The sequence below is a fragment of the Malaya genurostris genome, chromosome 2 (genome assembly GCF_030247185.1).
Source record: "Malaya genurostris strain Urasoe2022 chromosome 2, Malgen_1.1, whole genome shotgun sequence".
NCBI classification, from domain to species: Eukaryota; Metazoa; Arthropoda; class Insecta; order Diptera; family Culicidae; genus Malaya; species Malaya genurostris.
Genome location: NC_080571.1, coordinates 192,601,379 through 192,628,837, shown reverse-complemented (window position 1 = coordinate 192,628,837; position 27,459 = coordinate 192,601,379). Strand labels below are relative to the sequence as shown.

The following is a 27,459-nucleotide window of genomic DNA, read 5'->3' as shown; positions in this document are numbered from 1 at the left end:
GTTCCCGAAACAAAACACACGAGAGCAACATCGAGGACCTGTCGTCTCACTGTTTCCCGTTCTGTGAACAGGAAAGGAATTTTAGCAAAGGGGCTGTAAGTACACCGCTGCCAGTAGCAGGTATAAAATGAAATGTGATGTGAGAAATAGCATCACTTAAGTTAAAGCAGCTACTCTGAACGCACGAGACACTGTCAGCACGATGACACCGAAAACCGATAGAAAAGCAGCCAAAAAGTCCAGCGAGGCCCATTCAAAGCACTTTAAAGTGCTAAAGATCATCCTAAAGAACTAGTTGAATTGTGTCGCTTTCCTGTCATTTTTCGAGCAACTGTTACCGAAACAAGACACACACGAGAACCATCTCAGATCTCAATATTTCCTACCAAAAGATTCATCAAAATGGAAATTAAAATAATTTGTACCGTCACTAACACATTCAATTACGAACGGCAATGCGAAAGCGAAAGTGATGATGTATATATATATATATATATATATATATATATATATATATATATATATATATATATATATATATATATATATATATATATATATATATATATATATATATATATATATATATATATATATATATATATATATATATATATATATATATATATATCTATATATATATATATATATATATATATATATATATATATATATATATATATATATATATATATATATATATATATATATATATATATATATATATATATATATATATATATATATATATATATATATATATATACAGATTAATCTGTATTATTATTATTATTATTATTATTATTATTATTCTTATTATTACTATTATCATTAATTATTAGTATTAAAATAACTCTTTCATACCGAAGATCGTCATTTCAGACCAGGCCATTGCAATTGTCTCGTACTGAAATTTCGAGAAGAATCTGATATCTTCGCACTTCATAGCTTCAATAAAAATAAACTACAGCAAACTAAAAAGGAATTGTTTCATGTTTGGAATATATAGTTGTAGAATAGTAGCTGTTTAATGTAACTAACCTGTACTTTAATGTTGTTCGCTTCAAACTCTTTTAGTGAAAAAAGAGAAAGCTTGCACAATTCATACAATCAATCAACTAACTGATATTCGGAAAAGTGATGGGAGAGTGTCAGTTTTTTCGTATTCACGACATCCAGTTATGTCTCTGACATTACCCACCTGCCTTTTTCTTTTTTAACGAAGATTTGTAGATTTTGTTAAACTACTTACTTTGCTGTTTTTATACAATGAACAGTTTTTTCTAGAATTCCACAGTAATATTGATGATGGTATGAGAAATATAAGAAAGGCTCCATTACACCACTAGGTAGATTGAAACAGATTTTTATTTTATATATTTAAATTCTTCCATCAATAATTAGTTTCCCTTTAAATAACCCAGAAAAAAATATTACAGACACTTTTTTTGTAATGATGCTTTATTCTTAAAAAATAATATTACTAATGCTTAAAATTAATTCAAAAATAATTCTTCATCATATTGTATTCTCTTACGATTTACAGTTGGGCAATCACACATTTTCTATCATCATATTTTTATTGATCCTAACAGTTTAATAGTTCAAAATATGACATTAGCTTGCAACACAATTATACTGCCTATCCAACGATTGATACGTGTAGTCATAGCTGTCACTAAATGAAACAATAAATCCCCAATAAGGGTCATCTGAATCTAAGCTGAATACTGACCATGTTTGTTTGAAATTAATTAATCTTTATTCTGATAACTAGTGTGTAGAACGAAAATCGTTTAAGCAGGATGGTCTATTTTCGCCATAAATTAGTTGAATATACTGTTTCAGCGAATCATGACTCTGTGATAAGATGCTCTATCTTGTCTGTATAAGTATTTCTGATATCGGTAATTGCTTATCTCATAGGTTTGCAATAACTATATTGTTTGCGCGCTTCTTATATATGAAATAATTGAAATATATTACGTATCAAATACGCATTCGCTTGAAGAATTTCATCACTAACCATAATGAGGGGGAATTTTGTATAGTTGATGACTATGTTATGTCTATTACTCCAAAACTATGATTGAAATTTGGAATGATTCAATTTGAGATATGTGATAAAGTGACATGCATGATTATGAATATGTTTCGTCTTTTTGGAAAAGATGGCGAAAACTATACACCAGAACTTATTGAACACTCTTCAAAATATCATAATACAGAGTACATCTAATTCTACTGCAAGGTACTGTAAAAATATTTTTGCTTAAGCTTCAGCCTTGAAGAAAAATAATATCTGACATGATGATTGACCATCTTAACTGTTTCATTTTAACTTTATGCTTCAGTTTTAAATTTATGAGCGCTGTGCAAAAAATTTAATGTGTTGCCTTTTCTACAATAAAAAACATCTTATTCGTATTAAAACTGCTCATTCATAATAACCCGACATACTGCTTCATGTATTTCTCTATGGTGATTAATTTCTGGTTATTTAATCGAATTGGTGTCATAGTAAATTTGATTGCAGTATATTCAATGACAAATAATCCAAACTGTTTTTGCTACCACCAATATAAGGAGAATATAATGATATCGATGTACATTACAGAAATAAACAAAAAATATGAATTCTGTAATATGCAAATAAACAACATTAATATTTTTTGTTTATGATATTAGAGGTTTTTTTTCCTTAGGGTCATTCGCCCCTTGATTCATTTGGAATTAAAAATCACAACAAAATAACAACAAAAATATCACTTTACCGCTTTGAAAACTATTCCTAACATGTTCTATTACAAGCCTTATGATAAAGCATCTGTTCTTATGATGAATTTAAAATTGCATGCATATGCATGCAGATTGTTCCTAATCTCCTTATAGTAAAAGGCAAGGGTCCTTCAGAATGATTGCTGACGATATAGGAACGCTAAGAAACATTGTCGATGTAATAGCTGCTACTTTTGAAGAGGTCACCGGAAATGCAGCATACATTGGAGCACCTATCAAAGCCCCGATATGGCCACCACACACAAAGAACCCCACGGCTGTGCATCTGAAAAAAGGATTGTATCGAAAAGACTTATGAAAAATCAAATCAATGAAAAATATTTGTTTGCCGAATTTAGCTTTGAAAGATTGATCATATTTCATGAAAATAACATTCTTATGACTAACGGCAAATAGTGAAATAGTATTATTCAGGTATACTACATTAAATATTTTTTCATTTTTGCTTGATAACCGAAAAATATCTCATTAATTTGCCTGGTAGATACACCTATGCAATTGCTTTGATGCTTAGTAGCTTATAGTCAACAAGTTTGCTTGGGAACTCTGTTCTGAGGTTCTCAATCTTTTTTCAAGAGTACAAGAATCAATCTTTCATTTGTCTTTATTTTCAATCAATTCTAATTACGATTTTAAGACGATTTCAGGATTCGGCGAAATGGGAATGCCATTGGCGGAGAAGTGGCCCATTCGGCGAAATTCATACTACTGTGATCATAATTTCAAAATTATTTAATCATTCTTCCAAATCTATTTCGTACGATTCATAGTAATCCCCTCGTGGTTCCAATACACTTGTTCCAACGTTTTTTCCAATCTTAAAAACAGTCATTTTTTAGAAAATTCCTTCAATGTGCGTAGCGATTCACGTTTGATGTCTGCAATTGACTCAGAACGGTTTCCCCGCAGCGGTCGTTTGAGTTTGCTGAATAGCCAGAAGTCATCAGGTGGATACGATGGTTACGGAAAGATATTGTTTGAATTTTGACGAAAAAATTACGAAGAATCAATGCAAAAAATTGAGTGATTGAGTGGAACCTATCATGCTTTCACTTTTCTTAGGCCCAATTGATTTTTCAAAATGATCCTTCCGATATTTCAACGATCCCAGTAAGGTCTCTGACTGTTAATTGTCGATTCTCGAGCACCAATTCCTTGATTTTAATGACGTGTTCATCATCAGTTGATGGCCGTCCTGGACGTGGTTCGTCGTCAACGAGCCCTCGGTCCTCTTTGAAGAACTTGTACCAATCAAAAACACTTGCTCCGCGACATATGTTACAATTATCACTGAAGGCTTTTTGCAACATTCTGAACGTTTCGGCACCAGAAAGTTGATTCCGCACACAAAATTTAATGGAACTTCTTTCTTGAATAATTTCACTCATTTTAAAAATTGCCGATTGCACTTAGGTTCCTTCATTTAAATCCAAATTTGTGAAAATCGGTCAAACCATCATTGAGAAAAGTAAGTGAATTCCATGAAACCTTAAAATTATTCTCATTAATGTAAGCATGTGACAATCGATTAAGCATTCCATGAAATCAAAGGCATCATATTAACAAGATATCCAGCTCTCACATTTCCCGAACAAATCTTTGGCAACATCCTTTTTTGTGACCAAGGCGCCCTCAGGCGAGTCCGCATCGAATCACGTACATAGAAGTAGGGGAGAGAAATGTCAAATTCGTACGCGCCAAAATAGCAGCACTGCGCACCCATACAATTGACATGACATGTTGAATGAGACGAAAGCCGTGCGATGGCGTTGCTGAACAGAAGATTGAGATCGCTACAAGCTGACAGGGTCGGATGAAATGTAGAAGTGAGTTCCTCTTTAAAGCTTTTGTCATTATTTATTGTACTTCCAGAAACGGTATTCAGAGACCAGCATAACTCATAATAGTTCGTAAGTGCAATTTTGAAGATTTTTTGGTATCGTCATCTTCTATGACAGTTTGAATTTTAAAAACTCATCACCCTGTAATTTCAAAATTGGAAACCGAAATTGGATAAAATTCACCAATTTTGTATGGGAGTATATTTCGATTTTGAATTTTCGTTCATTAAATTCGTTTTGACCTTCTTTTAGCCTCTCTATTACCGATACTTTCGGAAACGAGATTCGGAAATCGTTGTAATAAGCTAAATTCGCCTAATGGATTGTTCACCATTTCATTAGATTCGAAATTTTCGAAAATCAGTGTAGCCATCTTATACCGTTTTCGTTTTTGAACCTAGACGCGGGCGACTCTCCATTATTTTTCACACACAAATTTGCTTATCTCGACGAAATTATTCGAATGGCGTAAAAAGTTGTGTTCAATTTCCGCGGGCGACTCTCCATTATTTTTCACACACAAATTTGCTTATCTCGACGAAATTATTCGAATGGCGTAAAAAGTTGTGTTCAATTTCAATATAAATATGAAATTGTTTTGAATTTGAAAATAGTGTCATCTTTCTAATACCTATGTCATGCCCGATTATGTTGCCAAAAACCAACCGTGCTAAAATCGAAACGTCATGAAAAAGGGTGCATAGTCTTTTAGGTGCTTAGAAAAATTTGCATAAAACAATATTAAATATCGTGTTTCACTTTGTCCCGAAACATCGCTTTATCATCAAGCGAGTAAAGCTCCTACTGCTGTAATGATGCGAAAAGTCGCTTACACAAAAATATCGATCTGTGGCTTGTTGGATAACTATTGCTGTTCGGAATCTAAGTCAAAGGATATATTCTCATTTCAAAGTTAATTGTGACAGATATTGTCAAAGAACTGAAAATTTTGACTTAAAACTTCGTGAAACTCAAAGAGTAAACATCTGATCTCAAAACCATTCGATAGCTTTCAGGGTGACGGGGAGACCTTTCATTTGTGACTATTTTATCAAAATCTTTCTATACCTATTTTTAATATTTATAAAACAAAAGTTAAAGGGTTAGTTCGCTTTCACATCTCATCCAAGTCAGTTGATAAAACAAAACCGCTTACGTTGGGGACGGAAGAAACCAAGTACAGTATTGTGTCATGAACAATAGAACGATCTCGAAATGAGTGACCCAAACGAACAAAAGCTACCGCCGCTACGAAAGAATACAACTATTGTTGACTTCAGGCAGTGCAATATTCGACTTTCGGTACGAGAACTTGAAGGTTTGCTTAAAGAGCAAATGCATTTTGATATTTAACGTGTGCATTAACTTCAATGTAATAAGACAAATAACGTTGTATATATCCAGTTTCATAAAGAGTTGGATGCAATTTAATTCGCTAAAGATAATAACAATGAGCACAATGTGGGGCATGAAAACATCAAGTACAACATACCAGTATATATGGAAGATAATTCTATAGAAGTGTGTGTGCATGATCTTCCCTCAAGCGTCACTGATTCTTATATTCGCAAAACGATGTCCCAACCCAATACGGATTCTCTCTATTGAAAAAGAAAAATGAAAGAGCTTTTTCCCGGTATTCTAAATGGCGTTCGTTTGTTACGCATGCTCTTGAAGAGGCCTATACATTCTTATGTGACTTTCGGTCAGGATGTAAGAATTCCGTGTAAATCACTTGTTACCTATGACAATCACATGGCGACATGTCAATATTGCCAAAAAGCTGTTCACCACGGTAAGCCATGTGATAAACTGGACAAGGAGACAATTACACCAAAGGACAACGGTGTTTCCTTCACACCAACCTCAAGCAATACCAGTACACCTGTGACAGTCACCAACAGCAATGATGCATCCCCTTCTTTTAGTTCATTTTTAATTTCATCAGTACCTTGATCATTTGATAAGCCTTCCAAGACAGCCTTGCAGGGTCAGTCTGATTTTGTATCATATGAATAAAATTTATGAAGTTTCTCGGACAATTATCGGGTAAGACGTTCATAATCTTCCAATCCATCAACCAAGACTCCATGCATTCCTCTCTTCTTCCGAATTGAAATGAGACTTTTACTTCCGGGAGAAAAGTAGAAAGCTCAGTACGGAAAGCTTTGAAATCGGAAATCATCACCGTCACTGGAGGCATAGTTTCTTCCCAGAACGACAAGCGTCCATTTTGGGAATTTTTGAAAAATTTTCTTCTATGTCGCTACAATCGGGTTCAGGAAGAATCTCGTAAATATTGTTAGACTGCATAGAATCAACGGAAGGGATGTCAGTCCGTTGTCTTTTATTTTTTCATTCAGCTTCTAAGGGATCGTGAATGTTATTAGACAAATTCTGAAAACGGATTGTGATTTATTCCGTATTGAATTATTTTTAGCCTTAGGCTTGTTGCCTTTCCGATTGGACGCAGGCATTTTAGAAATGAATGAAATTTGAAATTAAATTAGTCTTCGATTAGACTCCTAGTTTGAAAAAGTTTTGATAAAGACTGATTTTGTGGTAGTCTTAATAAAGACTGATTAGTTCGAAGAACAGTTCTTTGAATAGCTAGCCTTAAAAAAGGCTGATTAATTTCTTAGTCTTGAAAAAGACTGATTGTATTAGAATATCACTCTTTGTATAGCCTTGAGAAAGGCTGACTAATTGTTAGTCTTTAAAAAGACTGTTAGCGATTCAGAAAAGGACTGAATGAATCAATGAATCAATGAAACTCTACACACTAAGATTTAATTCCTTTATTCGGTCATAGTTTTGACGAGAAATTTCGGTAATCTATAGAAATGACCGATATCTCGGTACATGAGTTTTATTGTACGATAATTATGCAATTTTTTACCGGACCATCAGTTTTACGTAAATTTTCATTACAGAATTTTTTAAATAGATATACAATTCATACGGTAAATCTAAATAGTCGCCGAGTACGGTATAAACCATACTGTTTGTATGGTAAAATTATCTTCCAATAACCGAACTTCTGTGAAAACTGATTGTCGTGAAAGTTACTGTCAAACAGTTATTAAAATTTTCCGTGCCTTTTTATTAACCAAACGAAAAAAATCTTGAAGAGTTCTTCGAATGGATTGAGGTACAGGTGCTAAAGTTTTTAAAACATTAGAACCACTAAAAGCCTTTTGTTTACTTATAGGCAGAAAATAATAAATCACCTATCCACTTGCTGTCTACACAAATCGTTCGAGGGTAATTTCTGGTGAACTCAACGTATTGTGCATGATCGTGGAATAAAACTATAGCAACAAAAGGTTGGAATTTTGTTCATTCGTTTTTGTAAATTTTTGTTGTTTTTTTTTAAATCCGAAAATCCAGAATTTTAACCGAAGGAAAACAAACAAACAAAAAATTACCGATCAATCAGTTAGATCCATTTGGTTTACAGTTTACGATTGTTGTTTGACAGTTCAGCAATTACCGAACGATCGGTAATCAATTTAATTACCGAACTGATTACCGAACGTTCTGCTGTTGAAAATTCGGTAAAATATTACCGAATTCTGCGAAATTTTCTTAGAGTGTAGGTAGCCAGAAAAAATTTCCAGGAGCCAAGAGCTATACATGTGCGGCGCGAATGACTCTTCAACACCGACTCGTATTTTTAAAAGTTACTACACACACAAGCATATGCAAACATTTTGCGACCTTGACGAATTTATTCGAATGGTACACGACACTCGGCCTTCCGGGCGTCGTTTTAAAAGTCGGTTTTCACAGTGGTTATATATCTTAAATTTGGAAGGGTAAAAAAAATTTAATGATATGACTGATCTCTGGACAGCGGGCTATCTAGTACGGGTTCCGGAAGTTGATTGTTTCGTGCACTATATTGTCTATTGAAATCATATTGTTTGCCAAGCCATATACATATCGTATCCCATCGCTAGAAATACATTTTCACTTCTTTCAGCACGTTTGAATCTCGCATTTAGCAGAATAGCTTGGTGTATAAGACCCCGAATCAGTTTGCACTTACCTCAATGATGTGGCATAACTTTCAATAGCCAACAATGTCAGCGCCGCAATACCAGCTAACATCAAAGCTTGTGCTGACCCAGCTGTCCATATCACTTGTAAATCGTGGTAGAGAAGTGCAACAGTGATTGTCAAGCAAATGGAGAAACCAAAACACAGTGCTAAAATAAAATGAAATATTACTGAACTAATCATTCTGAAACTATTCAACGACACATACTTGCTGCTCTACTTCGACCAAATCGGTGTGATCCTTCGCCAACCATTAACATGAACACGATGCCGGGTAACAACGCACCAAAATGAGATTTCCACAAGGAGTCGAGATAAATGTTAAACTCGAAATCCCTGTCACACGTTGATAACAAACGGAGTGTTGTTATGTTGTTCATCACACAATCAACGAAGTGGCGTTCAGTTAAATCCGTGTCTATCAATCTATTGTACAAACGTTTTTAAAGTCTGTAAACAAGTTTATTACAGTAAAATTTCTCTTACCCTACATCTTCAAGTATGCTGAATTTGAATTGTGTACGACTAGTCTTGACGTTGGTAAACTCAGTGCTCTGAAAACTGCAGTTATTGAAGGCTACATGGCTGATAAACATTCTGCGGAAGGTACAATTGACGAAACGACAATTTGAATAGACAATGTTTTCGATGGATTTATTGAAGTCGGTATTTTCATAGACCATGTTATCTTTGTTAATCTAAAACAAAATGGTAGTTATAACTAGGAAAGTATTTCTTCATTTAGAGATTGTGGATTAGTGATCCATACCGTATTCCTGTAATAGTTTTCCGATTCTATGCTTTTGGAATATTCGGCAATATAAATGGTCAGTCCATGATAAACTAAAATTGTTGCTACCCATGCGGTAAAGAGAAGTATCGTTCGTTTTAAATATAACATGTTGAATAACTGAAAGAAGCTTCCAAAAAACAGAGCTACGCTTGTTGCCATTTCCTGCAATACTGATGTTGGCAAACTGCGATGAGTTCGTGTTCCAGGTAGTTCTAATTCTGTCAATGAGTATCCGCCACGAGTTCGATTGTTCTGGTAAATTTTCTGAAATGAGCATTTAGGTCAATCATGTATTTTATTGGTGTAAAAATTTAACTTCACTGTCTGTTGTACCTGGTAAATTGTTAATGCTTCAACCTCTCTGGAATTTTCTAGCAAATAACGAGGTGATTCTGGTAACCAAAAAAGTCCTAGAATAGAAGCAAATGTCGGCAACGTACTGAGTAACAAGTACCGATGCCAAGCGCTGAAGTGTTCCTTATTTTCCAGAATAACTTTTTGTCCGGTTGCTGGAACAGTTATCGTTGCAATGGCCCCTGCTAATAAACCGCCAGTGACGCCGAACGCTCCTAGCAAACCTAATATACGTGCTCTGAAATTGGCAGGGGTTAACTCGCACAGGTAAACCGATGCAGTTGGTAAAGCTCCACCAATACCGGCGGCTGCACAAAACCGAGCCATCATGAACGGACCGTAAGTAGGCATGAAAGCAGCAATAACGGAGAAAACGCCACATACTACTAGACAACTCAATAGTGATTTTCTTCGTCCAGCACGTCCAGCTAACCCTCCCCACAAAAGTGCTCCTAAAGCCATGCCCAACAAAGTGATAGAGCCTAAAACGAAATGTTACTCTTCAAAATCTCAATATAGCTTACTTATTACTACTACTACCGAGCCAATTTTTCTCATTGTCAAGAATGCAATACTCCACCTCCGCTGATGGTATTATATAGAATACTGCATATATTTGGATGGCATGTCCAGATAAACCAAGCCCAGTGATGATGGAAGCAATAAGTTGAAATTTTCCAAAGCCAGCCTGTTTTATAGCATCAGCGTGGAATTGGCTTAGAATAGTATCGTCATTGTAGTCTATCAATTCACCAGATTCCGAGTGGGACCCGCGTGCCGTCGAATTCGATCCCTGGCTGTGAGTTGAGTGGTGGTTACTAGCGTTGTTATGAGCTTGCAGCTGAGAACTGGATATTCCATGTGTGTATTGCATTGTTCCTGCTGGTACACCTGTTGCTGATGGAGATCTAGGTCTAACCAGACAAGCTTCTTCCGAATCGTCTGACATTGTGTTCACACAAATTCATCTAAAAAACATTTTTTTTGGTTAAATATATCATATCATTTGCTTTATTTCATCCAATTGAACAATAAGAATATTTAAAATTTATTCATAACGGAATTTCTATGATTACTTGAATAGTGAAGACGAAAATCTGTGTTAAACGGAATTTGCTACGCCATGCTATATAATATATGTTGTGTTTTTATGTCTATCTATTTCTACTAAACGTATTTTCCGTCATGACGATTGAGTTTTACTTGTTTCTCGTGTGATTTTCATTTGGCTATCACTCGAGCATAACTTGTGTAATTGTGTAAACTTCTATGTACCTTTTATTAAGGGGGTGAAGGTTTAGGGTCTAACGGTTGAAAAAACGCTCTTTTTGCGAATTTTTCTAGAGTTATCGTTCAACAACATAAATTCAGAGGTTTTGCATTATACAAAGTATCATTCCTGCAACATTCCGTAAGTATTTTTGAGGATGCTAGAAATCATGATTCCGGGTGTCCACTGTATCACAAGATAGGCTTATCAGAAGTCAACAAATCAAAGCAGTATAGTTAAAGCAGATGTTTTTCTAGATCCCAACTATTTATTTGATTTTCTTTTTAATCTCTTGAATTTTTGGTGATTGTTCAAAGTCAAAAATGCTATTTTTCACGAATAAATCTACCATTTTGTAGATGTAAAACCACCCCAAAGTGACAAAAAAACGAAAAAGAAAATCGTTGGGGTCTGGTATTTTACATGTTGAAAAAAAATTGATGAAGTAGTTTCCGAATGACGATGGACACGGACTTTCAAAACTTGCTTTCGAGAAAAACACATTTAAAGTTTATTGTCTATAAAATCGAAGGAAACAATTCATTTTTCTGGAAAGCGCGTAGGGTCAAACACTTTCGATAAAATCATATTATTTTCTTTGTCAAATTTTCAAGTCAATCAATGCACTCATAAGTGCATCATCAGTTTATGTTTAACTGCTAACGCCACCTAACGGTTCGACATTAACCTCTGAACAGACATAAAGTTAATAAAAGCAAAGCCTAGGTATTACCTTCCTGTAGTGGAATTTGACCTTCTGTTTCAACAGACTTCGTAGCCGATTCAGAGTGTACAGAACCATTGCATGGCTGGTGTTACGACCCTACTGGCTTGATACTGAGTCACCTACCCTGGATATTGAAGTAATCGAAGCACCAGACCTGACCTTTATTTTTTACACCTCTATTAATTAAACCGCGAGAAAAATATGTTATAAATTATTTTTTAAGTGTCCATGTCCATGTTAAGTGAATAAAACATTTGATTTTTTTAATGAACTTCTATCTAGTTTCTTGATGGTAAGGTGGTAATGTACCCTGCGGTAATACTTTCTCTTGGAATCGCTCGTTGAAACTGATATGACATGGACATTTCGTCGAATGGGTCAACTCCCCTCGGAAAATCGCTGAAGAGGTTATTTTACCGAAGGGGTTATTTCACCGAAAAGGTCATTTCGCCGAAAGGATTATTTCGTTTACTTCACATAATAAATTGGGAAACTGCAAATTTTGGTTATTCATCAAAATTATCTATTTGTTTTTATGTTTATGGGGAAATTCCACAAACAATTACCTAGTGCACACTCTAATAAAGTCAACAAGTTTTTTTGGAAATTTCGTTCTGAAGATTATGAAAAGAAATAAAATAAAAAAAGAAAAGAAATAAATGATTTAAGTCTTTTTGTATTATTTCAGAAGTACGATTGTAGTTCAACAAAACGAAGGTAAAAATCATAATTTTTCATTTGCCTATATTTCCATTCAATTACAATCACGATATGAAGACCATTGAAGAATTCGGCGAAATGACATTTGGTGAAATGACATTCGGCGAAATAACCCTTTCGACGAAATGACATTCGGCGAAATGGCTCTCGATGAACTGACCCTGATCTCTTTTACTCCACTAAATAATTGAGAAATGACTGGTGCATTCATTCGAATGGAATTGGTTTATCAGCGTACGAATCGCTTTTTCTCCAAACGTAGCTTTTGTTTCAATTCCATTTGATCATTTTTTATGATATAGAATAATCGCAAGCATATTCAACCTTCATCACCTGATTTTCGGCACGTTAGTAACTAAAGACATATCGCTACGGTACAATAAGTGTATATGCAAATAGCATTAACTTTACGTCTGTTCAGCGATTTATGTTGAACCGTTAGGTGATGTTAGCTGTTCAACATAAACTGCTGACGCATTGATCAGCTGAAGGCAAAACGTAGAAATAGTTAAAAACATTATTATGGCAAGAAGCGGACTAAACAATTTTGATTGCAAAAAATTGGACATAAACAACCGGTTCTTACGAAATAAATGTTTCCATCCGATTCTTGCATTCAAAGTTTTTCTGGTAACTGTCGCTGTGAAATGCACCATGATTTGAATTGTACATATGACACTCGGTCCTCCGGGTCCTTGTTTGGGCAAAACTCTTTAAAATATGGCTCAACATTGATGCAAATTGAGGGTTATGTTAGTTTCTGTCCAAAAGAACCGATCTCAGCTCTACTAGTAGTTACCGTTGATAAACCGGTCACAATTTTAACGAACAAACACAAAAAATATTCTGGGCTTCTTTTCAAGTAATAATTGAAAATGTAATTTCGTAATAATAGCATTTATGTTTGAATTATGAACTCGATATTCTCCTTCCTATATGTTACTAATCAGTTATCCCAAAAACATCATAGAATCCCAGCTCTCACATCCCATCAACGGTCGTTTGTGCGCATTTCACCATTTCAGCACCGCAACACCACTGTGTCCGATAGAGCGAGTGGAGCAGAGAAGGTTGCTTGGAAGATTGAAAAGGGAAGGTGGTCTAAACTTGCAGAAGCGGATTGTCGCATTTTCGACGAGTCGAACATTACCACGAACAAGTAAGTAATTATTTCACGTGCTCTGCAAAGCTTCGACGGAGTTCAAGGAAGAAAACTGTATTACCAATCCGATTTGAGAGAGTCGGTGTTCAACTGAACCTCGAAAAATACCGACAGTTCCCGAAGAAACCATCTAAGTGTTAGGCCATATCCAAACCAGCTTCCAGCCAAGGTGCCTATTCAACCAGTCGACCGCAAGTGGTGCTGGTGGCCAGCGAGCCCCTTTTTGATATCGTGTACAGTTGGCGGAAACGGACGTTTTGGAGGTTTGATCCCGGTGAGGTCTGGTTTGTTCTGGCATCCACTCACTAATAGTTGATGATGATGATGATGATGATGATGGTGTATCACCGTGCCTGATTCTATTCAGAAGCAACTCCCCTCGGGAAATCGCCATCTCCTAGGTGCAAGAATAGTAAAAACCTTTCGTTCTTCGTGTTCGTTTAGTTCCATCGGTTCCTGTTCTTGCAAAATCGAATCCCTATTCCCAGCTCCCATTCAGTGATCTAATTCTCCTTAATAAATAAATAAAATTAAATGTGTATGTTGAGCCTTCTTCAAGTCTGTTCTGTGAGTCCTTTTGGATTGTGATTTGTAATAGTTGCGTGGTAAGTAACGGTTGCTAGTCCTCCAAAGCAGCATTGAGATAACCGACCCTGACTAGAGAACCACTAGCAAACCCGTGTTACGTGATTCCCAGTTTAAGGTTCCAAAAGTACCGAGAATTGTGCTCAAAAACAGAATTCACTTTATTTCCTCAGAGACTACTTGACCGGTCTTATGGCCCCCCATCTGCTACCGAATTCCTCAAATTAAAACTCAAATTGAAAACTACTGTTGAATTTTGTTCTGATCTGACCTCCGGTTCCCGAACAATATAGTGAAGTGTGTTTGAAATCTCAAATCGCCTTTTAGAGCGACGATGAAAAAAACAGAAAAACTAAGCTCCACTTGGCTCAAAATTGTTGAATTGAAAACGTTATGCTAGTTTATTCCTAAATAAACCTTCCCGTTTAATTCCAAAAAAAATACTGTTTACTGTTTACTGTTTACTGTTTACTGTTTACTGTTTACTGTTTACTGTTTACTGTTTACTGTTTACTGTTTACTGTTTACTGTTTACTGTTTACTGTTTACTGTTTACTGTTTACTGTTTACTGTTTACTGTTTACTGTTTACTGTTTACTGTTTACTGTTTACTGTTTACTGTTTACTGTTTACTGTTTACTGTTTACTGTTTACTGTTTACTGTTTACTGTTTACTGTTTACTGTTTACTGTTTACTGTTTACTGTTTACTGTTTACTGTTTACTGTTTACTGTTTACTGTTTACTGTTTACTGTTTACTGTTTACTGTTTACTGTTTACTGTTTACTGTTTACTGTTTACTGTTTACTGTTTACTGTTTACTGTTTACTGTTTACTGTTTACTGTTTACTGTTTACTGTTTACTGTTTACTGTTTACTGTTTACTGTTTACTGCTTACTGTTTACTGTTTACTGTTTACTGTTTACTGTTTACTGTTTACTGTTTACTGTTTACTGTTTACTGTTTACTGTTTACTGTTTACTGTTTACTGTTTACTGTTTACTGTTTACTGTTTACTGTTTACTGTTTACTGTTTACTGTTTACTGTTTACTGTTTACTGTTTACTGTTTACTGTTTACTGTTTACTGTTTACTGTTTACTGTTTACTGTTTACTGTTTACTGTTTACTGTTTACTGTTTACTGTTTACTGTTTACTGTTTACTGTTTACTGTTTACTGTTTACTGTTTACTGTTTACTGTTTACTGTTTACTGTTTACTGTTTACTGTTTACTGTTTACTGTTTACTGTTTACTGTTTACTGTTTACTGTTTACTGTTTACTGTTTACTATTTATTACTGTATTCCAGCTCAACATCCCTTTTTCTATAGTTTTCAAACCCTCCCAATTGTATTAATTTATGTACAAAAGTGAAAGTAATAGATACCGTGGTGTCGATTCTCCTAATTTACGAGGTTTGTTATGAACTTTTTAAACATTATTTTACAAAGAAAAACTTTTCTTGCTAATGGGTAAGATTATGTCTCCTTTACTTTTAGTACCATACTTAGTTTGAGATGAAGGCCAAGTTCCAAAAATAACGTAGGTTATCGTGATATGATTTACGATTTACGACATTATTCACTAGATAAAGAAAACTTAATTCAATGTGAAGATTCTTATGCCGTTGGAGTATACGAAACGCATTAGCTCTTATTACACAATTTACTAACCCTGGCCGTGAAGTTGATTATTCCTACAAAAAATCAAACATTTTACTTACTTGGATACACCACAGTATTAAACTTTGATTTACTTCGATGTATGCAATGCTAACAGTTGTTTTCAAAACCTCAAACGCGTCAGTTTTCTTATGAAGTCGTTGATTTTCCAGTCACCATGTTCCATTAACTAGAGGTACTATATCTTATTCTGCGCGTTTTACACAATCTTGTAATGAAACGGAATTTATTCAACAACTGAGATAAAAAATATTCTATTCCTTATTTTGATAGGAAAATATCGATTAAATTCATCGAATCAAAAGTGCGCATGCTCATCGTTAATGAAATATCAATTTGAATGATTGCCACAGCGAAACAGTACTGATCGAGGTACATTTTTGAATTGACTGTTTTTAGCAATCGTGAGATCATGAAGATCTCGCCATCATCAGTACTTCATCGCAGCAGCGCTAGAAATACTGAAAATTATCCATACTAACACATATAGGGTTAAGTGTTGTAATACGTTTCGCTTAAGAAAATTTTGAGATATTTCCAAACGTAATAATATATTTTCTTCGAGAATGTAGGTATTCAATTCCAGTAAGGCTGAGAAACATTAATTTTAGTGATACTAGTTTTTCGTCATCATTTCTAGAGCTGGTAATCAGGAACTAGCATAACACAAAATGATTCGTATGGCCATACATTAATAAGCCAAACAAATTGCATCTTATATATCGGTATGGATTTTAAAAACTCATCATCTGTAATTCCAGAATCGGATAAAATTTACCAATTTTGTATGGGACCTTAAGTCCTTTAATTTGAATTTTTGGTTTTGAAGTTCGATTTGGCCTTTTTGAGTAAGATGTTTTATAGGATTTAAAGACCTCTCATTTGAATCTTAGATGATTCTTAGATTTCACTTGAATCTTAGTTCGGTTCAACCATCTACGAGAAAAATGAATTGCATTATTTAAATTTCGTTTCACATATCATCCTGTGGTTCCGCAATCAGAAGTCGGATCCAAACGTAATTCAGGAACCTTGTTTGGGAGTATACTAACAGTTCGGCTGAAAAGTTCGTATCGTTTAATAGAAACACACATTTTTTTGCCAAAATTCGTTTTTATTATTTAACATAACTGCCATCAGAGGCGATATAGCGATTATAGCGATCTTCCAACTTTTCAATACCATTTTTGTAGTACGATTTGTCCTTTGCCTCAAAATAGGCCTCAGTTTCAGCGATTACCTCTTCATCGCTTCTAAATATTTTACCAGCGAGCATTCTCTTGAGGTCTGAGAACAGGAAAAAGTCACTGGGGGCCAAATCTGGAGAATACGGTGGATGAGGGAGCAATTCGAAGCCCAATTCGTTCAATTTCAGCATGGTTTTTCGTTGTTGTTTTTGATCGATTGTGAGCTCACGCGGCACCCATTTTGCACAAAGCTTTCTCATATTTAAATATTCGTGAATAATATGTCCAACACGTTCCTTTGATATCTTTAGGGTGTCAGCTATCTCGATCAACTTCACTTTACGGTCATTGAAAATCATTTTGTGGTTTTTTTCACGTTTTCATCGGTAACAGCCTCTTTTGGACGTCTACTGCGTTCATCGTCTTCGGTGCTCATATGACCAGTACGAAATTTTGCAAACCAAATACGAATTGTTGCTTCGCCCGGTGCAGAGTCTGGATAACACTCATCGAGCCATTTTTTGGTATCGGCGGCACTTTTTTTCCTCAAAAAGTAGTGTTTCATCAACACACGAAATTCCTTTTTTCTATTTTTTCCACAATAACAAAAGTAGCTTCACTCAAAATGCAATATCTCACAAACTAATAATCAGACAGATGTCAAATTTATACACGTATCTTTTGAAGGTTGGTACTAACTGAAAATGGTATGGATTTAATTATAGTGGCGCCCTCTCATAGAAACGATACGAACTTTTCAGCCGATCTGTTACTTTTCATATGAATCTGAGTTTGTAGAAAACGGTTTAGCCATCTCCGAGAAAATTGAGTGAAATTATTTGTCACACACGCATTTGCTGATCTCGACGAACTGAGTCGTATGATATATGGGTGTTATGTTCTTCCAGAATTTATTGCTGTGAGTAGTTTAAATCAATATAATTATGGAATCATCTGGTTTACATATGCCATATTCCAACCAAAACGAACCGTGTCAAAAACGAACCGTGCTCAAATCGGTCCGAAGCAAAATGTCATAAAAAAGATGCTGTACACAGTCTTTTTGGTACTTAGAAACAATTGTATGTAACAGTATACGAAATCGCGTATCACGTTGCTCCCAAGCATTGCTTTGTCATACAGCGCTCAAAACTCCTACTGCTGGAATAAGGGGCAAAGTCGCTTATATAAAAATGTCGATATCTCCGTTGAAAATGGATGGATTTTAACAATCTATGGCTTGTTGGATAGCTATTACCTTGTGAAATCTTAGTATAGAAACATATTCTGTTTTCAAGGTCAAGTGTGACAGATACTGTCAAAAAACTAAAAAAATTGACATAAAACTTCGTATAACTCAAAAAGTAAACATCCGATTTCAAAACCATTCAATAGCGTTCTGGGTGACGGGGTGACCTTTCATTTGCGACTAGTTTGATCTAAATCGATCCGGCCATCTCTGAGATCTCGACCTATTAGTTGACAACACACACACACACACACACACACACACACACACACACACATGCACATGCACACACACACGGACATTTGTTAAGTTCATCGAGCTGAATCGATTGGTATATAACATTCGGTCCTCTCAGCCTCGGAAATTTTTTCTAAAGTTTGAGCGAATTCTATACCTAATTTTTATATATAAAAACGTGTTTAATCCACCTAGCAGTGAGATGATACCTATTTTTATCAATCCGCATGTGTTTTTTGCATGAATATTCTTCGGTGTTTAGGTTTTCATGACATTATTTTAATGACCTTCGTTTTAAGCGACAACTTGAGATTTTAATCACTCATTACTCTGTAATGTCGAGACTGCAAATCGGATCGAATTTGAATCTAGAAGTGTGATAATCGATTAAACATGCCATGATATGTAAGTTCCACTCTAGAGTTTACGGTAATTTAAGGTACTTCCAGAGCCGGTACTCAGGAACCAGCATAACCCAAACCGATTCGTATGGCCATATGACGAATAAATTACAACAGTTCTGAGTCCAACTTTGAAGCTTTTCGGGATTGTCATTTTCTATATCGGTTTGAATTTTAAAAATTCATCATCATGTAATTCGAGAATCGGAAGTCATAATTGGGTAAAATTAATTAATTTTTGTATATAAGTTTGTTTTAATTTGAATTTTTGTTTCTGAAATTTGATTAGGCTTTTTTTGAGAAAACGATTGAGCTTTGAGAAACGATTTTATACTGGAACCGGAATTCTAAAATCGGTATGGCCGAAGTCAGATAAATTCACCTATAGCTGTATAGTTTACATTTGTTTCAAAATATTTGAAAATCAGTGAAGACATCTTAAGGAATCGTAGTGCGAATTAAATTTTTAGGTGCCTTCTGAATCGACAACTGAATACCACTAAAACTGAAAAAAATTAATTTTTTATCGACTATCCAAATCTGCTAACCCGATAAACCTGATTAATTTATGTGGAATAGACATTTTTATACCAATCACCCTGTATCCCCGAAACTGGAAGTTGGGTCAGACTGAAGAGCAAGATGTTTTATAAAATCTTGAAACTTTTCATTTGAATCTTAGATGATTCTTAGATTTCATTTGAATCTTAGATCGGTTCAGCCATCTACGAGAAGACACAATTTTGATTTCGTTTCACATATCATCCTGTAGTTCCGGAACCAGAGGTCGGAACCAAACATAATTCAGGAACTTTGTTTGGGAGCATGCGACTTTTCGTATGAATCTGCATTTGTAGAAAAGAAATTTTCCGAGAAAATTGAGTGAAATTATTTGTCACACACGCATTTGCTGATCTCGACGAACTGATTCGAATGGTATATGGATGTTATGTTCTTCCAGCATTTATTGCTGTAAGTAGTTTAAAACAAAATAATTAAAAAAATTCTGCCATCATCTGGTTTATATATGTCATATTCGAACGATTATGTTGCCAAAAACGAGCCGTGCTAAAATCGGTCCGAGGCTAAATGTCATGAAAAAGGATGCTGTACACAGTCTTTTTGGTACTTAGAAACAATTGTATGTGACAGTTTAAAAAAATCGTGTATTCCGTTGCTCCCAAGCATTTCTTTGTCATACAGCGCTCAAAACTCCTACTGCTGGAATAGGGGGAAAAGTCGCTTACAGAAAAAATTAGATATCTCCGTTAAAAATGGACGGATTTTAACAATCTATGGCTTGTTGGATAGGTATTACCGTGCGGAATCTAAGTCTGAAAACATATTCTGTTTTCAAGGTCAATTGTGACAGATACTGTCAAAAAACTGAGAATTTTGACATAAAACTTCGTATAACTCAAAAAGTAAACATCCGATCTCAAAACCATTCAATAGCGTTTTGGGTGACGGGGAGACCTTTCATTTGCGACTAGTTTGATCAAAATCGGTCCAGCCATCTCTGAGATCTCGACCTCTTAGTTGACAACACACATACAGACACACACACACACACACGGACATTTGCTCAGTTCGTCGAGCTGAATCGATTGGTATATGTCATTCGGCCCTCCGGGCCTCGGAAAAATTTTCTAAAGTTTGAGCGATTTCTATACCTATTTTTTATATATATAAAAATAGGTAAAAAGGTAAAACATAACTTGTAATTCGCCTTACTGTATTGTACTTATCATACTATTTAATAACATTTTTTCAGTGCTAAACAAACTTTCTATTTGTCGAATTTTGGAATGGGTCATCTGTTGAGTGAAATTCAACTACTTTTTAGTAAATAAATATCAAAATTCAAATTTTGACTTAAAGTTTAAGCTATTCGCAAAACAGTTCACAGCAAGGGTCAGATCGCTTAGTAGATGAAGTTGCAGTTAATTTAAATTCAATGTCAGGAACGCAATGAAAAAAAATTGCCTAAACTTGTAATATACCGTTCATTTCATTTTATTTTTTAGATATATTTTGAAGGGTAAAGTGTTATAATATGCCCCCCTTAAGAAAATATTGAGATATTTCCAAGTGTATTGATATATTTTCCTTGCCTAGGCTATAGGTTTCGTCTTATCAGCACTATTCATAACATTCACGAGCAAAGATGAATACTGCTTTATAACTCTTGAAAGTGAAAACGATAGGTCCAAAAAAGCGTAATTCTACATTATTCATAGGCGATATTTACATTCGTCAGAAAAAAAAACACTTCTATACAAAAAAGTTCACACGTCATGCTCAATTATTTTTGACATTTCACTTCTAGGTGTACGCTAAACACAAACTGCTTAACATGACTGAACTAATAGCCTTTTTTATCACGAGATGGTGTTACTGTGATGTCTTTTTCGATTTGTATTGGATTCGTTAAAGTGATACATATTGATATATAATATTTTTGCTTAAACCCACACCAATGGAAATACATACATCAATAAATACGAAGCAGACAAATGAATCACATGAACCGACCGCACATCCAAAAAATGTACCCTCACGGAAATTTTCAATCAGATAGGTGGGAAGGTAGGTTTTTTAAGACATTATTAACTATTCCACCAATTGTCTTTCTGTTGTTTCAGTCAGGGGCAAAATACGAAGAAATCTACTTTGAGGCCCCATGCAGTCAGCCATTCGAAGTTCATTGATGAATAATACGACCCATGTTGGGATATGTTTTGCAGTTCGAAACTTATTTTATAGAAAAATAGTACACTCGGTAATTCCAAATGTAAGTGGGAATAATAACTTCGCGAAGCAGATCAAAACTCGAAAAAACTATCGAAACTGCAAGAGCCAAATGGTTAGAAGCAAATTAAACCAGTTATTTTGTAACGATTTCAGTAAAATAAATTTAATCTGCCTAAACCATTTTTTTCGCACAATATTTTACATTATGTGTAAAAAGAAAACTATTTTGTTGGGTCGTCAAATGGTGAAATAACTAAGTCCTCACAAGTTCCTATCTCATGCCTCCCCGAGCGTGCTATCGCCTTCTGCGTTAGTAGCAGAATGAGAGGGTGCGAAAAGGCTTGTAGTTTGAAGCTCATCCCAAAGTGCAATATTTATCATAGTATATTGCAACATGTAGTTCTGTTGTTTGTTGCATTATTTGTTATATATTGAATTGAATTATATTACATTGTATTATATATAGTTGTTATTATTATTAATATTATTATTATTATTATTATTATTATTATTATTATTATTATTATTATTATTATTATTATTATTATTATTATTATTATTATTATTATTATTATTATTATTATTATTATTATTATTATTATTATTATTATTATTATTATTATTATTATTATTATTATTTAAAACTAGCTGAATGACCCGGCGTTGCTCGGAAATGTTTCGGAAAGAAATGGCCGAACAAAATTCCCGAAGTTTTCCAACTTAGTGTAATACTCTGAGCAGTTTTATGTTGCTATTCAATCAATTTGACCTTACACCTCTCATGTTTGGGACACTTGCTGCATTCCCTTTCCCTTAAAATAACCTTTTAATTTACATTGACATAAAAGTAGTATCTGTATTTGTCAAGATGCATCTTTCTCGTAGAATAAATTTTATATTGAACTCCCCTTTTATTAGTGAACTTACTACAGCTCTCCTCCATGATAACCCTTATGACCACCTCTTAGTAGTGTACGAAGTATCTGTGCTCTTCGAAAAGTATCGATTAATTCATTAAAATTAACAATAGCAGTACTACTTAATTCAAATTAACGATAGCAATACTATCTAGCACATTCTTGACATTCTCGCCCCTCTCTTATTTTATAAAAAATTCAAGATGAAAATTAATTTTCAAGATCTCCTTATCCTAGTCTGAATCCGCCCCCCTATCTTGTTTGACGAATGTTACAATAAACTTTTGTCGTGAATATCTAAGCTGTGCCAAGTTTGGCGATAATTTACTGAGTTGTTATGGAACTTTGCAGTATCTGTACCAAGTTTGATAGCAATCCATTAATTAGTTCCGGAGTTATTACATTACAAACATTACACCCCCTTCTTAAAACCACTTGCTACATCCACCCCCCGTAAAGTCATATCTAATGTATGCAAAATGTTTCTATGGTCTTCAAAACGTATCGATTCTCGTCAAGTTATATGAATTTTTTTAAGACCCCCTCCTGTTAATTACACTTGCTACGCTTTCTTCCCTATAAAAATTCTCCCTAAACCATCTCTGAAATGCGAGTAGTACCTGTGCCAAGTTTGGTGGCAATCCGTTCAGTAGTTCCGAAGTTATGGCGTTACAAACATACAAACTTACATCCATTTTTATATATATAGATATATAGATATATAGATGAAATATTATATTTCCTGCAGTACTGCGACGAAAGAAGAGCATAACTTATACTGCGACATCAACTGTTATACATTGTATCATAGCATATTATTCCATATATTATCTTCTGTTATGTTATATTATGTTGTATGGTATTATACTGCATTGCATTTTATCATATTATATTGTATTATATTATACTATATTATATTATTTTATATTATGTTATATCACAGAAAATAGATATCCAACAGACATATATATATATATATATATATATATATATATATATATATATATATATATATATATATATATATATATATATATATATATATATATATATATATATATATATATATATATATATATATATATATATATATATATATATATATATATATATATATATATATATATATATATATATATATATATATATATATATATATATATATATATATATATATATATATATATATATATATATATATATATATATATATATATATAATTATGCTCAAGTATATCGACAACGGGGAGGGGCAGGGAGTGCATCAGGGTATCTTACAAGTGAATGACTCCAGTCAAATGATGGTGATATGTCAATACAAATATCTACTTACAAACATACTATAGTAATCTTTATTTTTAGTAGTTTTCATTTCTACTCGTACAAAGAATATTCACACACATTTTTAAATATTACCTATGGACATATCACTGATTTACAAAACCATAAATTAGCTAACGCATCGAATAAAATTCATAACGCATTTTCTCTTGCTTTATTTGTTGAAAACTGTGGAGACACAGCTGAAAAGCACGATACATTTATCCATATATCGCTTTTTCAACGATGTATCCATAGAAATTCTTAAATGACACACAAAACCTAGATTACTCTTCCTGTGATAAACGAACTAACTTTCAAATGTCATTACTTTACTATAAATTCTTCAAAGTAAATAACCGTTGCGTCACCGCAGTAAGAGTAAACTAGACTTTGTGAGCGTGTTTCAGTTAATCCCATAGTTAATAGATGAAAGATCATTTTTTCGTAGTTCTTCTAAAGGCATAACACTATTGTCGCTAAATACAGCATTAATGTTACCTTTGTATAATTCCGAACTTGTATCTCGTGCACTAGCAATACCCTTCGAAAGTTTATACGTAAGGCCATCACTCAGCTCTACTTCTCTGCTCCAAAGCGGCCGCAATTCTTCCAATGCGTTCTGAAATAACGAAAAGTAAAGTTGAGATCATTGAAATATTTGTATGAAAACAGCATCAACGAAAACTTACTCTTGCATGATCGACACCATGCTCTACCAAATCAGCGCCTTGTTTTTCGTCTTCTGGATTAACTCTTACTTTTATAAATAAGTTGATTACCCATAACAGTGTCCATGTAGCGAACAACCCCCATAAAGTCATACTTACTGCCGCAATAAGTTGACTTTTGAGTAAGCTAAATCCACCGCCTAAAAACAGACCAGATCTGCCACGAGTGGTACCTTGCGGCACTGGGTCTATAGCAAATAATCCAATTGCGATAAGACCTGTAAATACCATCGCTTTTGTTATGCATATTTCTAAGTGGATTGAGGTTTCTATACTACATACCCCAAATACCTCCAACTCCATGCACAGTACACGCATATAATGGATCATCAATTCTAAGTTTGTCCATCAATTTCATACTAAACAAGCATAAAAGTGTTGCAATTGCTCCTGTGAGCACTGCAGACCACGACTGAAACAAGTAACATCCACCTGTTACGGAAACCAAAGAGGCAAGGACTCCATTCATAATCTGGAACGGTAATGCTTTTCCTTTGTTATCAATCAAAGAAAACCTGTTCAAAGAAGTGCAGTATTAGTGTATTGTGTACAACAATAAACAATTTGAAACATACACGCATGCTGTCACTCCTCCGCCCATGGATCCAAGCATGGTCATAACTGCTGCTCGAATTGTGTAACCCCATCTGCCTCGACTCAAACCATAACTACTGGCAGTATTAAATGCTAGCCACGCCCACCATAAAATGAATAGGCCGAGGAAGGCAATTACTGCGTTGTTCATTGGTGGATGATGATGTCCACGATCAAATCGTCCGATTCGAGGTCCAAGGAAGACCGCTGCCGCAAAAGAACATACACCACCCAGAAGGTGAACCGGTCCATCTCCAGCAATGTCAACGACACCCAAAACAGCAAGGAATCCACTCTCACGCCATTCCCAACCAGCACCTATCGCATATATCAAAGAGTTGAAAAAAGCGTAGAAACAATACGCCTGGAAGTTGAATCTGAAAGTATTTTACATACAAAACATTATAAAATATCTTCATCAAAGAGAAACTTGATTATTCTAATCTTCAGTTGAACATCAATCGTCATCACTAGAGTGCCTGTAGGTAGAGTTTTTTTAAGTTAGTAAAAATCAATCCAAGCATCTCCGATAAGTTTAGTAGCGAAGTATATATATTTTTAGTGAGTATTAAAATGCAGACAAGTGCGTATTCACCAGAAGAACAGAAACCCCTAGTTAGAAATTCGTAACGCAGGAAGTTCTTAACATTAATATTCGATTTTTTTTATAACCCAGGAGAACGTGCCACTTGAACCAATTCGTTCTGATCCTGAAGCTTTATTTCTTCTTGCAATTTGTTTACGACCAATTCAATATGCGCTGATCCCATTTCGAACTAGTGTTTTTCATCATTATGAACACACCAAACACTAATCGTAGTCAATTTGCTTTCTCTGCTGATCGACGATTGAAAAACACAGTAAAACACATTTGAAAAGTCTTGGTGTGATATAACTATAGGATAATTGCGAATTTTACACTAACATTAAAAACACTGCGCTGATCAAACAATGCAAATGCTGTTTAAACTGATTAGGCTGTGTTGAACAAGTCAACAAAGAAATTTTGTTTGCTATATGTAATAAATAATATGTCACGTATCACATATTGCACAGATATTTCATTAAATTCATTGTAATAGCGATACAATTACCGTAAAGCGATAATTACCGTTCGCCCATTCCACCACTGGCAATCGTTGTTGAAGATGATGAAAACGATATCTCGTACATGAACGCTGTCATCACACCACCCATGAGAGGATCCGTTGGAGTAGCATCCAGGAAGAAATCTCCAACCCCAACAAACATATTGGTATATTTACTCCTTCCGTAAGCAAGTCCGAATCCAAACAACCAGAAAGCGAATCCTCCAATAGCTGTGTCAACTGTATTCTTCATCATGAAATTAACACTGTTTTTCACACTAACACTTCCAGCGTTGACGAGTGCGAATCCTGTTTGCATTGTGATGAGAATCAATGAGTTCACTACGATATATCCTGCATCCGCAATCGTCACATCGAATTGCGACGGGATGTGAATTGTGGAATTTATCGTCATGTAGTCGATTAATATCACAGGAGTATCGGTGGCGTTCGCCATTCTGGGCCGTTGTGTTGTCAATACACTTCACTGTCACACTGATACGAAATACTATCTCCTCCACAAGTGGCGACAACAAAATCTCCTCTGCCAGTGCTACTGACGAGCGAGCAACCTTAAATACAAAAATCACAACACATGATCTCCTGCGATTTTATGAAATGTGATAATTATTCTAAACTGAAACAGAGCCCAATGATAGAGTATTAAAAACTTGATAAAATTTGCTCTTCGTAATTATTGCTAATCAAATGATCAAACAAACACCTACGCAGAAATCTATAAAAACTAACCTAATATACATTTGATCTTTCCTGTAACGCCAGTGCACTGCGGAATAACCAGCGCCGAAGCAGGATTTTTTTTATTTTACGTCTTTTTTTGTACATTCACCGAAACTTTAAGCAGCTTGCAATTTTCCAGTAAAAACCTAAATTAGCGAACCCTGGAATTACAACTGTTGACTAATGAAAAAAAATCAGGAATCTTCTATATTTATAATATAAAATTTCCAACCCAAAGAAATA

The 27,459-nt window shown here is 34.6% G+C and overlaps 2 protein-coding genes across 3 annotated transcripts; both read right to left on the bottom strand.

The window, feature by feature from the left end:
* Positions 1-1,466: 1,466 nt before the first annotated feature.
* On the bottom strand, positions 1,467-16,281 carry LOC131432951 (synaptic vesicle glycoprotein 2B-like). Of its 2 annotated transcripts, XM_058599604.1 has the most exons (9): positions 16,072-16,281; positions 15,989-16,011; positions 10,390-10,817; positions 9,829-10,331; positions 9,472-9,759; positions 9,189-9,400; positions 8,911-9,128; positions 8,692-8,851; positions 1,467-3,064 (listed from the first exon to the last, which is right to left on the bottom strand). In XM_058599604.1, exons 3-9 carry the CDS (start codon positions 10,796-10,798, stop codon positions 2,887-2,889), a joined length of 1,968 nt encoding a protein of 655 aa, XP_058455587.1. In that variant the 5' UTR covers positions 10,799-10,817; positions 15,989-16,011; positions 16,072-16,281; the 3' UTR covers positions 1,467-2,886. The 2 variants fall into 2 exon arrangements, with proteins under 2 accessions (XP_058455587.1, XP_058455586.1); XM_058599603.1 differs by lacking the exon at positions 15,989-16,011 and having other exon boundaries at positions 16,039-16,281.
* A 7,841-nt stretch (positions 16,282-24,122) lies between these two features.
* LOC131430916 (putative ammonium transporter 2) lies at positions 24,123-27,012 on the bottom strand. The gene is made up of 5 exons (XM_058596188.1): positions 26,499-27,012; positions 25,369-25,764; positions 25,076-25,308; positions 24,755-25,011; positions 24,123-24,684 (listed from the first exon to the last, which is right to left on the bottom strand). The coding sequence occupies exons 1-5, from the start codon at positions 26,930-26,932 to the stop codon at positions 24,469-24,471; spliced, it is 1,536 nt and encodes a 511-aa protein (XP_058452171.1). The 5' UTR covers positions 26,933-27,012; the 3' UTR covers positions 24,123-24,468.
* Between the last annotated feature and the right edge of the window lie 447 nt (positions 27,013-27,459).

Bases quoted from the DNA above. Each gene is read 5' to 3' on its own strand.
- LOC131432951 (XM_058599603.1), bottom strand. From the start codon at position 10,798: ATGTCAGACGATTCGGAAGAAGCTTGTCTGGTTAGACCTAGATCTCCA. The intron at 9,401-9,471 runs GTATGGATCACT...ATTTTGTTTTAG, and splicing joins AAAACTATTACAGGAATACG to ATTAACAAAGATAACATGGT. The intron at 3,065-8,691 runs GTAAGTGCAAAC...TCCTTTTTTCAG, and splicing joins AGTTATGCCACATCATTGAG to ATGCACAGCCGTGGGGTTCT.
- LOC131430916 (XM_058596188.1), bottom strand. From the start codon at position 26,932: ATGGCGAACGCCACCGATACTCCTGTGATATTAATCGACTACATGACG. The intron at 25,309-25,368 runs GTATGTTTCAAA...TTCTTTGAACAG, and splicing joins GGAGGAGTGACAGCATGCGT to GTTTTCTTTGATTGATAACA. The intron at 24,685-24,754 runs GTAAGTTTTCGT...TCGTTATTTCAG, and splicing joins ATGGTGTCGATCATGCAAGA to AACGCATTGGAAGAATTGCG.